Source organism: Aquarana catesbeiana, linkage group LG01 (genome assembly GCF_042186555.1).
Source record: "Aquarana catesbeiana isolate 2022-GZ linkage group LG01, ASM4218655v1, whole genome shotgun sequence".
In the NCBI taxonomy this organism is placed as follows: domain Eukaryota; kingdom Metazoa; phylum Chordata; class Amphibia; order Anura; family Ranidae; genus Aquarana; species Aquarana catesbeiana.
This window is the reverse complement of record NC_133324.1, coordinates 683,429,599-683,443,104: the sequence shown is the minus strand read 5'-3', so window position 1 is coordinate 683,443,104 and position 13,506 is coordinate 683,429,599. Positions and strand designations below refer to the sequence as shown.

At 38.9% G+C, this 13,506-nt stretch overlaps 1 protein-coding gene across 1 annotated transcript in view; it reads right to left on the bottom strand.

The window, feature by feature from the left end:
• Window positions 1-1,047: 1,047 nt before the first annotated feature.
• Window positions 1,048-13,506, bottom strand: part of MYOZ2 (myozenin 2) — a 161,118-nt gene continuing 148,659 nt past the window's right edge. Inside the window, exon 6 of the mRNA XM_073603270.1 lies at window positions 1,048-4,682. Coding sequence (XP_073459371.1) covers window positions 4,448-4,682 — 235 coding nt within the window. The 3' untranslated portion in view covers window positions 1,048-4,447. The remainder of the gene's footprint in view (window positions 4,683-13,506) is intronic.

Sequence of the window (13,506 nt, the reverse complement as noted above, 5' to 3'; positions counted from 1 at the left end):
TGCTCTATCTGCTAGGGACACTCTATAAAAACAGACAGAAGCAAACAATAGTCTGAACTCAGGGGAAACCCAACAAATACAGGGACAATAGCAATCAGAGCTCAGGGTGACTACAGTCTAGCTATCCACTTAACTTGGACTAGGGACACTTCAACCTAAGGCAGGGTCCCTATGCCAGCATGTGTACAAATTCTTGGTAGAAATGTGGTCTTATCCCCAGATATAGACACAAGCGTGCAAGCTCTTGGAAGTGGCATTATGATACTATGGTTAAAGTATAGCTAAAGGCAAAACTTTGTTTTTAGTTTTGGATAGAGTGGAGAAGAATTTGAACACTTCTCAGGTTTTTATTTCTAAGAGTCACCCTCTCTAATGGCCCTGTTTACCTTTATCAACAAAAGTGAAAGTAAAAGAAAATCCCACGTTTTGGGTTGTCCCCAAAGCAGGAACAGTGGGGAAATCTTGCAACAGAGTCACTAGTTCTGGTGGTTCTGGTGACAACCAGGGATTCTCTCACTTCCTGTTTTGGCTAAGGGACAGGAAGTGAAGGTAAATCTCCCCAATGGGACACAGATGGAAAAAAATTAAGCTTACAGGGGTTGTTACCCTCTTTTACTCTATCCAAAAAAAAGTTTTTACCTTTAGTTCTACTTTAAGAGCTACAGATATATGAATATTTTCTTGGATTTTTAGACAGATTTCACCATATGGGTCACATATTTCTCCAATTGACACTAAGCCACACCCTTCTGTTATGTAATTAAATATATTAAATCAACAATGAATAGGTAGTTCAGGTCAGACATCTGTCTGACATCAACAACAGGAAAAAAAAACATAATAAAATAGGATTATTTGTGGATTTTCTGTCTAGATTTTTTTTTCAAACACATACAGCACAAATAATATATTTTGAACTAATATATATTTGTTCAAAAATGTCTGAGGGAATGTTTGCTTGAATCACTATTAATCATCCCTACAGAGCATAAATAGAACAAGGCTCATTTAAAATTGAATTATAAATCACAGAAAAGAATGAGGAAGTAACAGTTATTGGTATATATATTTACATGTGTAATGTGATGTCTTCCATTTGCAAGCAGATGTATTATGTCATAAAAGGTAAACTCCACACTCCAAATGGCTACATTACTTGCCATTTTAAATTCATTTTGCCTAGAATAAACATATGTGAATAGTCTTATCTGCAGAGGGATTTATAAATCTTTGTAAATTACTATTTCCAGACAGTTTTGTGATCCATACACCTCTTACAGACAGCACAGCCAGGAGTGTGACAACTCAGGAGTTGATTCAGTGATGTAACCTTCTGCCAGCTGGCTGCTGAATGGACAATGAAGTAGGAGCAAAACAAGTCACCAGTTCTGCTCACTCTGCTCCCTCCTCCTGTTAGCATGTATCCAGTCAACTGTTTACAGAATTCATATAGTAATAGTAGTTTGTTGTGTTACTATTGTTTATAGAACCATTTTATTTGTACTGGATATTAACATTTACAATTTCAGATTTATACATTGTTTCAGCTAAATAACATTATATTTCTTTTTTAATTGTACATGCCGTAAGTTATTCTTATTTTTTATTTTATTTAAAAAGAAACTATGTACATGAATCCATAACAACCAATCAAAATAATTATTTCTTCAGGCTGATTAAACAAAGCATCTAAACACGGTATCCTGGTTGGTTCTTGCCCATTGCTGTTTGCTGCAGAGTTATGAAACTTTACCCTGTTGTAGTAAGCTATAGGTGAATTAATATTTAGGGAGATTAATTTTTTTTTTTTTTTTGCATTTGTTCCTTAAAGGAAACCTGTGCTTTGCTCATTCAAGACAAAGCAACAGGCTCACTTTAATCCCCCAATTAGACAACTCATCTCTTCCACTTTGCATTATTTTCTAGTCCAAATCAGATGTGGGCCAAGCCATAGCGCAAAGTAGAAGTTCAGATAGAAATTAGTTTGGAAGACGCCTGAGCTCAACTCAAATCTCCATTAGCATAAATATACAGTATCTATACTTCACTCCCTTGCTGTTTCCATTACTCTGTGCTCGGAGCCAAAGCAAATACCCCACACTTCCAAGTATGGAGGAGCAAGTAACTCACTCCAGGTGACGCCACTAAGCCAACTGGGGCTGTCACAAGGGAAGTCCATAGTCTTGTGTAAACTATGTCTCCAGCCTTTTTGTTTTGCTGCTCATAGCAAACATTCATCTTCCAACTATCAGGGTCAGATTTGGAAATAGATCAAGGAAGCTGATTGATATAGGCAACAACAAATTAAAAAAATTACATCAGGTCCTCTAAAATGAGTATTAACACAATTACCAACAAGGCAGTTCAGTTAAGTAGCCACTGTGGGTTTTTTGATAGATTGGGGAATCGCACCCCATCCCTGTAGCCACAAGCCCCCTCTAAGCCTGGTCAGACAGCCTGTAAACTACTGGAAAATGGATGGTCTTTCCTCCTATCAATTTATACAAATAGAAAGTGTGAATATAATAGCGTAACTGAAATCCATGGGGTCCCGATACAATATTTAACCTGAAGTACTCTTTTATCCTATAAAAAAAACTTTGTTCTCCAATTTAGCCTCCTAGGTGCTAATATTTAATTACAGCCGAACTCCAGGAATTCAACCACTTTGTAAAATTTGCAGACATACTAAGAGTTAAGTCCAACAAGGTGTATGCCAACTCTTGAACTTATCTCTTTTATCTACATTTGTGAGCTTTATGGAGGATACACTATGGGGCTGTGAGAAGAGCGACCCTTTGTTTTCACACACAGCTGCTCTGTCCTCCCCTCCCCTCTGCTGCCCATTTACAGAAGCCTTTGTATTTTGTGAATGAGTTCACATAATACAAAGTACTTTGTGATTGGACATGTAGAGAGCAGCGATGGGTACAGCAGCTGCATGCAACTCTGCAGCTGAAGGAGGTGACACCAGAAGGTCCAGTGTTTGAGCTGTGGAATTATAGCATTAGCTAACCTTCTGGTGCTCCATAAAACTGTCAGATGTAAATTAAAGAGATTATCCAGGAGATGGCATGCATCTCGTTGAACTTAACTCATAGAATGCCTGCACATTTTACAAAGTAGCTGAATTCCCGCAGTTCAGCATTAAAAGTACGCTTTTAACTTTTTCACCCCTTAGAATTTTTATAGAGGCTTAAACAGAAGACAAAGCAAGCAGGATATGAAGAAAAGATAGATGCTGTTTTTCATTTAGAGAATGTAAAAAGCACTTAAGGGTTAATAAGGGGAAATCACAGTTAAACTCTGTGACCACTGACCTCCTGGGCTTAACAGACAGTGACCCTCCTGCTCCTGCTGTAGCTATACCCCAGCATACTCATATTGAGAAGCAGTATACCTGACTAAGAGTAGTTCTTAGTGCTGCATAAGTTCATACTTAAAGGGCCACTCCATTCCGGATCAGGCAGGACAAAGCATCCTATACAAAACAGAACACCGGACAGATATAAAAGACAAAAATTAATGCAGCTGTGTATTAATTATGACATCATTATTTTTTCTCCCGAGTTGGCTTGGTATCAGCCTATTGCAATCCCTTGTACAGGAGCAAACAAAGAAGCTACTTAAGGAGCCAGTTTTGCTGAAATACTCATGCACTGACAAGGAACATGCTGATAGGAGGAGACAGCAGAATGACAGAGGGATTAACCCATAAGGTAGCTGCTTCTCCTTTCAGTCACCCCATTTCCATCCTTGTCTTTTCTCAACATGGTACAAGAGAAGTAGCTTCACCACATGGAATCTGGTTCCACATGACAGTTTAAAAGAGTTTCACCTTTTGTGTTGTGATACTCCAAAGACACATCAGATGTTGCTGTGTGTGCACTTTTGATTGCCAGTTGTAAGTTATAGATCAGACGCTGATAGTGTGTTACATTCTACAGCAGAAACTATGGATTTAATGCAGAGGTAAGAAGGAGAGAAAAAAAATGATCCTAAAAGAAGGCTCTCCAACTGGGAATCTGACTACCAGGGCCTGCACACAAAATGGTCTCCATTGTAATCACAATGGTCACACATACAGTACTCAAAGCTAGCTATGACTGTTCCTTGGCAACCATCCCTGCCACTTTTTCATAGCAATCATTTTGCCAGTATGGACATTAAAGAAATACAACATGGATACAGAGGCAAGAAATAGTGTGGGGTCACAGGTCAAACGGAAACCTAATCTCATGTCTTCCCTAAACAGTTCCACCTAGGTAAAGCTCAGAAATATTACTGCTAAGGTCCAGGTCCTACATTGCAGTTAAAATAAACGTTCAGTACAGCACTGAAAAACAGAAAACTGGGAAACAACTAACTAATATTCTAAATGGCAGTTAAGTACATTTTTATACAGTTTGCTTTCTAAGTAGAGTTTCTGGATAAAACTATTTTTTATTCACAGATCATCAGACTCTGGAACTTCAGGATTGAAGAGGATGTCAGTGGACACTATAATATTGGGATGTTGAGATGTCCATCCTTGAGGTGCTCTATTAAAGGATTTCCTTGAATTTAAGGGGTTTGGTATCATATCAAATGTGAAGTCATTCATAGTTTGCATGTCAAATTTTGGCATCTTGAATGTAATCATCTTGGATGCTTTTTCAAACCCACCAAATGGAGTAGCCGCCCTAAAGTATAAAGAAAAAAAAAGTAGCATGTGAATATACTAAACAAAACAAATCTATTAATATGCCTTGACCAATGATAAGGAATTTAAAACTATTAGACGTTACAGTTGCATAGTTAAAGACTAATTAACCAAAACTGATATTTCCAACAGGTGCTGATGAGTAGATCCACTCAATGGCCTCTTATATTTTTTTGAGGCTACCAGCTGTATGATTTACTGACTGTGGTTTCTGGTTCTTTTACCTTCCTCACAAATTCTCACTACTGGAGATGCAGCAGAAAGAGTGCCACTGGTCCTACTGCATTTTTCAATTTAAAAAATGGACTAGTAATTATAGTATGCAAGACCCTTTGCAGTTGTTGCTGGTGATGGTTTGAAATGAAAACTGAGGATCAGAGAACTTACTGACAGAAAAGAGATTTAACCAATCCACATCTGCCCAATAATTTAAATATTAGTTTAGGGTATATTGACCCTTTAAACAAATACAAATAATTGCATGTAGTAAATGTAAGTTTAAATTGTGGATGTTGGTAGTGCTATTGATGTATATGATGTAATTGTTTGTCATAACAGCCTTGTACAGAAGTTGATGATGTAAGGGTCAGGGACAAATGTTTCTGTTTGTGCAACAAACCAGTTAAAAGACAAGGGGTAGTCACTAAAATAATATATTATAAATGGCAAAAGTTTACAGTTGTATACCACATGTATGGGTGATGGGTCCAGTTCTTTTCAACTTTATTAATGGTATGCAGAATGAAATAGATAGCAACAGGGCTTTTTTTCTGCAGGAATTTGGTGGAACTCAGTACCACCACCTCTGGCTCTGGCCTCTGCTCCTTGCTCGTTACTATCACTTGTAAACACAGATGTCCAGCTTCTGTGTTTACAAGTGATAGCTTGTCTCCCAGTGGCTCTCACTTGCTCATTACTATCACTTGTAAACACAGATGTCCAGCTTCTGTGTTTACAAGTGATAGCTTGTCTCCCAGTGGCTCTCACAGATCGGATCTCCTGAACAGATCCCACTGAGTGCAGGACAGGGACAAGGGAAATGCAGGTGCCCAGGGTGCATTGCAGTCACGGGCGGGAGAGAGCACGCTGCACCCTCTGTGGTCTCCATCTTTTCCATAGTCTCTGGATGCTGATGCCCCCACTGGATGATCTCCCTGCAAGTGTGAGAGGCAGAGTCACCTACAGTTTGGGGGAGGTAGGTTAAAGGGGGGGGGGGGTGCATGGTTGAGTTCCTGCACCTACTCTCTGAGAAAAAAAAGCCCCGGATAGCAATATTGTCATATTTGCTAATCAAACAACAATATGCATAGTAGTAAAAAAAATCAGTAGAATAGCGATATGCAACAGAAGGTTTATTACAAAATAACAACATGGACAGTTAAGTGGGAAATAAAAACTAAAGCTGAAATCCATTACGCTTAAAACATTTTTGCAGTAGGGCTGCATGCTCACTGCAAGGGTTCACTTTTCTTTTAAGTCTAGTAGGCATGGAAAGTACATTTAACCGTTTGCCGACCGTAGATGGCCACTAGGGGGCATGTGCGTGCCCCTGCCCGCCCATGGAGCCGATGAGAGTGCCCCGCACACAGTTTACGGTTCTCTGAGGGGAGAACTGACAGATCCTCTGTTCATACAGAGTATGAACAGGTGATCTGTTAGTTTCCCTGCACAGTCCACATCCCTGTGTTAGAAAACTTCCTTAGGACACACATTAACCCCTTCACTGCCCCCTAGTGTTAACCCCTTCGCTGCCAGTGACATTTTTACAGTAATCAATGCATTTTTAATCACACTGATCGCTGTATTAATGCCAATGGTCCCAAAAATGTGTCAAAATTGTTCAACGTGTCCGCCATAATGCCGCAGTCACGATAAAAATCGCTGATCGCCACCATTACTAGTAAAAAAAAAAATTTATTAATAAAAATGCCATAAAACTATCTCCTATTTGTAGACGCTATAACTTTTGCGCAAACAAATCAATATACGCTTATTGCGTTTTTTTTTACCAAAAATATGGAGAAAAACACGTATCAGCCTAAACTGAGTAAAAAATATTTTTATTTATATATTTTTTGGGGATATTTATTATAGCAAAAAGTAAAAAATAATGTTTTTTTTTCAAAATTGTCGCTCTTTTTTTGTTTATAGTGCAAAAATAAAAACCGCAGAGGTGATCAAATACCACCAAAAGAAAGCTCTATTTGTGGGGAAAAAATATAAAACAAAGAATATAGATCGGCAGCCAACTATGGGGTTGTGCCACACCCAAATTTTTAAATACATACAGAGAAAGAGGGTTCCACTAGTGGTGGACTTTATAGGCACATATAAAAAGGCGTAAAAGAGTATATAAAGTATAAGCTTTGGTTTATTGAATAGAAAAACAGTAAAACATATGACAATAATGTAACAGTAATTGTTAGGAATGCGGATCAAGCAATTTTACATTGGTACAGTGTTTGAAACGATACTCTTGCACCCAACGTGTTTCGGAGTTACTTAGCCTCCTTCCTCAAGGGTGGGTATGAGTTACAGGTAATTCTACATTGAAAGAAATATGTTGAAAAAATAATGATAAGCATATAGGTATACATAGACGTAAAAACATTACATGGTATGCTTTTCATTTCATTTTCACTTACGTTGACACTGTATAAGCTGACTTGGCATTCCATGACACTTTAAATTAAAAACAAAGGCACTGACATGGTCTGTCTACCCAGCATATTCTTGATTCCGATAAAAAGGTGTTTGTTTGCGTATCGCAGATAGCATTACTACGTAGGTAGCAATGAGGTTTCTATCAAAAATACAAAGTGTATGTATATAGTATTCTCTTCAAGAAAAGGGAAGAGAAGGCCCAAGGAGGGCGTATAAAAAGTAGAAACTTGAGGCTCCACTGAGGCCGAAGGGTAGGTCCTGCAAAAAATGTAATATTGCAAATGTATAGTAACGAATCGTTTTAATCATGCAATGTAAAAGTTCAAAAATGGATATAGTATTGAGAAAGCTATCATAAAGAATTTAACCCATACCTGGTGGTGGCTCAGTAGATGGCGTTAAAGAGTGTGTGGTGGGTAGCTAAAAATAGTAACAGACAAAAAAATATAGAGGTACGATTAATTAAGTAAACCGACTCCTTAAATATATGTTACTCAAAGCAAAAAATTGGAGTGAGAAATACTGTGATGTTTTGGCATCTAGTAAAATTCTAGTAAAATGATGTTACTACTTCCAAAGCTATTTGATGTATATAAAGTGTATGGGGTGTAATAAATTTTATATTACATTGAGCTGTTTTAACTGTTCAAAGCAGACCACGGATAGGGTCTTAATACAGGGATTTTCAGAGAGTATATAGAGTATATGGGATGAAATGGATTCTATATTAAATTGAGCCATTTTAACTGTTCAAAACAGACCACAGAAAGGGTCTAAGTGCAGAGGTTCTTAAAGGTGTAATCAATGAGCCTGAGCTAAAGTAACAGCCGTTTAAGAGGTAAAGTTTACTTACATATCAAGAAAACTAGGTGGATGTCTGTTCAGGCCGGCGTCATCCTGCAAACTGCAAAGGATGTCCGGCATGAACAAGTGCTGAATATATAAGACCCTCCTCCCCAATCAGCTGTTGATGAAAATTACAACAGCTGATGGTATGGGAGGGAGGAAGGGCAGGTACGAGCCGTGTATGGCCCCCCGGGAGAAGTGACCGCCGCCACGCCCGAAGTGCGCATGCGCGAGCACTCGCGTCGGAACGTGGCCACGCCCACTCCACCCACCGACACGTTAAGCTTCTTCGGCTTAAACTTTACCATGTCATTTGACAAACAGTGTGTTACATTCTTGGATGTAGAAGTCTATAGAGGAGAGGGGGGAGCCATTTTGAGCAGGTTGTACCGAAAGCCCACTGCGAGCAATGCAATTCTGCATGCCACCAGCTTCCATCCCAAACCCCTTATAGACTCGATCCCATATAGCCAGTACCTCAGGGTGAGACGAAACTGCTCAAACGATAACATCTTTAAAATAGAGGCAAACAAACTACGGGAGAGATTGCTACTACGGGGCTACTCCCATGCTTCACTTAAACAATCTTTTAAAAAAGCCTCTTTACAACCTAGAAATGAGCTACTCCACTCTGAGAAATTTAAAAATAAAAATAAAAATGATATCAATGCCATCAGAATCATTACAAAGTATAATAATCAACAAAAGCAAGTTAAAAGTATTATAGAAAAATACTGGCATATGTTACAATGTGATCCAGCATTGGGACCGTTTGTTCCTCCCAAACCTCTCTTTACCTTTAAACGGGCTACATCCTTGAGAGGTAGAATCATCACTAGTGAATTCAAGGGGGAATCAAATAAATCTCACTGTAAATACAAGGGAACTTTTAAATGCAACTATTGCAAATTCATGCTCACGAAAAAAAACCTACTCTTCCGAACCGTCAGATCTTCTACCCTAAACATTTCGCCAATGTAATTTGGTAATTTATATGCTTCTATGCGAATGCACATGCTTTTATATTGGCAAAACAAAAGTGGAGTTTTGGAGGAGGGCGTACGGACATATACTAAGTATGAAAACCTGTGATCCCGATCTCCCCCTTGGGAGACACACCACACAAGTACATAATGGAAAGTTCCCAAAGATAAGATTTCTCATATTAGACCGTGTGCACCCGGGTCTCAGAGGAGGAGACTGGAATAAGATCCTATTACAAATGGAATCCCGATGGATATACAATTTGAAGGCTACTCAGCCCCCCCGTGGGAGGGAACCATTTGGTTCAAACCATTTCTCGAGGGTTTTTCCTCAGGTAGCAGGGAACAATAACCATCACTGTTCCCCCCCCCCACCGCCCCAGTCTCTCCGTCTGGGACCCGGATGCATGCGGTTGGTCAGCACTTTCTTTCCTAATCTGCTATCACTTCTTTCCACCTACATCTGTGTTATATGGTTGGAATTTATAGGCCAACAACGAATCCCTGGCATGCATAATTATCCTGGCAACATTTTTTCTATAGTAATTCAAGTATCTTGGGTCCAATTGGTAATACATATTTAGATATATTTAAATGTACATATGAATTTGTCCACATATATGCAAATTCTTTATCTTATGGTGGGCCCATGTCGGTACATGTAACTTTCTGCCACTCAAACTTATACACATCCCAGGTTGCCAGTCTAATCTGTATGTTTCTAGATTACGTGTGTTTTTGGCCTAAATGCTTGAATATCTTTGGAGATTTCCTCTGTCTAGAACGACTATTTTTTACTGTCTGCTTTGACTATTATATTACAATGTCTGTAAATGAAAAGATAAGATAGTTGACCCTGCCACTAATCTTTATAGTTAATATGCAAATCGATTATTCCAGTTCGATGTCATTTGATCTCTCTTCCTATGCTGTTGGTAGGCTGTACATCTTATTTTATAATGTCATGTAAATCTATATTTATTCATCCCATAATGTCATATCAACCTGTGAGATATTGCCTGTCACCAGCGCTTTCTTGGTTTCCGACAAATACAAACCACACTGATGGTAATTATATACCTTTATATTTATTTTTATATAGAATGGTGATGTTCCTTCAACATCACGTCAGTACACCGCTGAACTAACTTGTTGCTCACCCGGCACACAAAGTCGCCTGGGCTTTGCAACCCGCGGCGGCATTATGTGAGGCTATAGTACATTTTCATCTTTGACTGGCCTCCATCTTGCGACCCCAGCGGACATGCGCAGTCCGCTGGGGAAGCTTAACGTGTCGGCGGGTGGAGTGGGAGTGGCCACGTTCCGACGTGAGTGCCCGCGCATGTGCGCTTCGGGCGCGGCGGCGGTCACTTCTCCCGGGGGGCCATACATGGCTCGTACCTACCCTTCCTCCCTCCCATACCATCAGCTGTTGTAATTTTCATCAACAGCTGATTGGGGAGGAGGGTCTTATATATTCAGCACTTGTTCATGCCGGACATCCTTTGCAGTTTGCAGGATGACGCCGGCCTGAACAGACATCCACCTAGTTTTCTTGATATGTAAGTAAACTTTACCTCTTAAACGGCTGTTACTTTAGCTCAGGCTCATTGATTACATCTTTAAGAACCTCTGCACTTAGACCCTGTCTGTGGTCTGTTTTGAACAGTTAAAATGGCTCAATTTAATATAGAATCCATTTCATCCCATATACTCTATATACTCTCTGAAAATCCCTATATTAAGACCCTATCCGTGGTCTGCTTTGAACAGTTATAACAGCTCAATGTAATATAAAATTTATTACACCCCATACACTCTATATACATCAAATAGCTTTGGAAGTAGTAACATCATTTTACTAGAATTTTACTAGATGCCAAAACATCACAGTATTTCTCACTCCAATTTTTTGCTTTGAGTAACATATATTTAAGGAGTCGGTTTACTTAATTAATCGTACCTCTATATTTTTTTGTCTGTTACTATTTTTAGCTACCCACCACACACTCTTTAACGCCATCTACTGAGCCACTACCAGGTATGGGTTAAATTCTTTATGATAACTTTCTCAAAACTATATCCATTTTTGAACTTTTACATCGCATGATTAAAACGATTCGTTACTATACATTTGCAATATTACATTTTTTGCAGGACCTGCCCTTCGGCCTCAGTGGAGCCTCAAGTTTCTACTTTTTTATACGCCCTCCTTGGGCCTTCTCTTCCCTTTTCTTGAAGAGAATACTATATACATACACTTTGTATTTAGATAGAAACCTCATTGCTACCTACGTAGTAATGCTATCTGCAATACGCAAACAAACACCTTTTTATCTGAATCAAGAATATGCTGGGTAGACAGACCATGTCAGTGCCTTTGTTTTTAATTTAAAGTGTTATGGAATGCCAAGTCAGCTTATACAGTGTCAACGTAAGTGAAAATGAAATGAAAAGCATACCATGTAATGTTTTTACGTCTGTGTATACCTATATGCTTATCATTATTTTTTCAACATATTTCTTTCAATGTAGAATTATCTGTAACTCATACCCACCCTTGAGGAAGGAGGCTAAGTAACTCTGAAACACGTCGGGTGCAAGAGTATTGTTTCAAACACTGTACCAATGTAAAATTGCTTGATCCACATTCCTAACAATTACTGTTACATTATTGTCATATGTTTTACTGTTTTTCTATTTAATAAACCATAGTTTATACTTTATATACTCATTTACACCTTTTTATATGTGCCTATAAAGTCCACCACTAGGGGAACCCTCTTTCTCTGTATAAATTTGTGGGGAAAAAAGGACGTTGATTTTGTTTGGGACCCACATCGCACGACCGTGCAATTGTCAGTTAAACCGACGCAGTGCCGAATCGCAAAAAGTGCTCTGGTCTTTGACCAGCCAAATGGTCCGGGGCTGAAGCAGTTAATTACCTAAATCTCCACTCCTGCGGGATCATCTGCTAGACTGCTCCCTGCAGCCTCTTCTCCCCTATGCTCTACTGGCCTAAGGTCTTGATGTCATAAAGAATGGGACCATGGCCCTGCATTGGACATGAGGATATCCAGGAGCAGTCTACTGCCAGAGCATGGGGGAGCGTCATCTGCAGGAAGAGCGGAGGGTTGGATAAGTAAAAGTGCTTTAACTGTCTCCCTAGGCTAAACAATAAGTTAACCCCAGCCCCACTGCAAGGGGAGAATTTTCAAGTAATGTGTAAATTAAAATATAGGATTATAACAGTACCACCGAAATATTAAATGGTTTTTAGATAGGAAAACAAAGGTGGGGAAGAGATAGGTAATATTGGTTATTATCAAGCTAAGCAACACCACTCAATGCCAAGTGGCACAAGCAGATACAATCTTGGGATGTAAAAAAAGGAAGATAAAAACATGTAATGTTAATATTGTATTTGCATTGCAAAATCACTTATAACTGATTATACACATGTAATCACTTGCATGGTCACATCTAGAATATAAAGTTCATTTTTTCGGCACTACATTGCAAAAGGACATACTGGAGATGTTTTGCAGTGATCAGTAGCAGGTGCATTTTATTAGAGTTAAATATTTTTAAATGGTATGTTCTGTTTAGAGAAAAAAAATGTTAGAGGTGACCTAAGCAACATGTTCAAATATATCCATGGTCAGTAGAAAGATTTGCCAATTAATTTTTTAACCCATGAACTGTACAAAGAACTAGGGAGCATCAGTTGCTCATGGAAGAAAAAAGTTTTTTTTCCATCAGTTTGGAAAGGGATTCTTTATGGTAAGTAATGCTTAAAGCGGTTCCGTCATTTTTTCATATTTCCATCTATTAAATCTTGTGCCCTTGTTATTTTAACTTTGGATCGTAAAACTATTTTTTTCTGCCGGTAAATACCTTATACAGCCCACTTCATGTTTCTTGTCTGGTCATTAGCCTACGCTTATGACATCATGCACTGCTCTCTCTCTAACTCTTATGAGAGTTTGCCAGGAAGGGAGTCATAAGGGGGCCAATGAGAGTGTCTGTGTAAATCCAGGAAGTGAACAGGCAGCAGCTTCAGCTGCCCACAGTTAAAATGGTTGCAGCCAGACTCAGTGGAGGGAGATTTCTGCAGCATATTTTGCGAGTACAGAATCACAGTATATATAAAATAATATGCAAAGTGGTTGGAGGGAAGCTTTAGAATGCCAAAGATGTTTTTATTACAAATTATGTGAGCAGACTACAGTTCCTCTTTAAGCTGATGAATGATTTACAAAATGAGGTAGTCATGACTAGGGATGAGCCGAACACCCCCCTGTTCGGTTC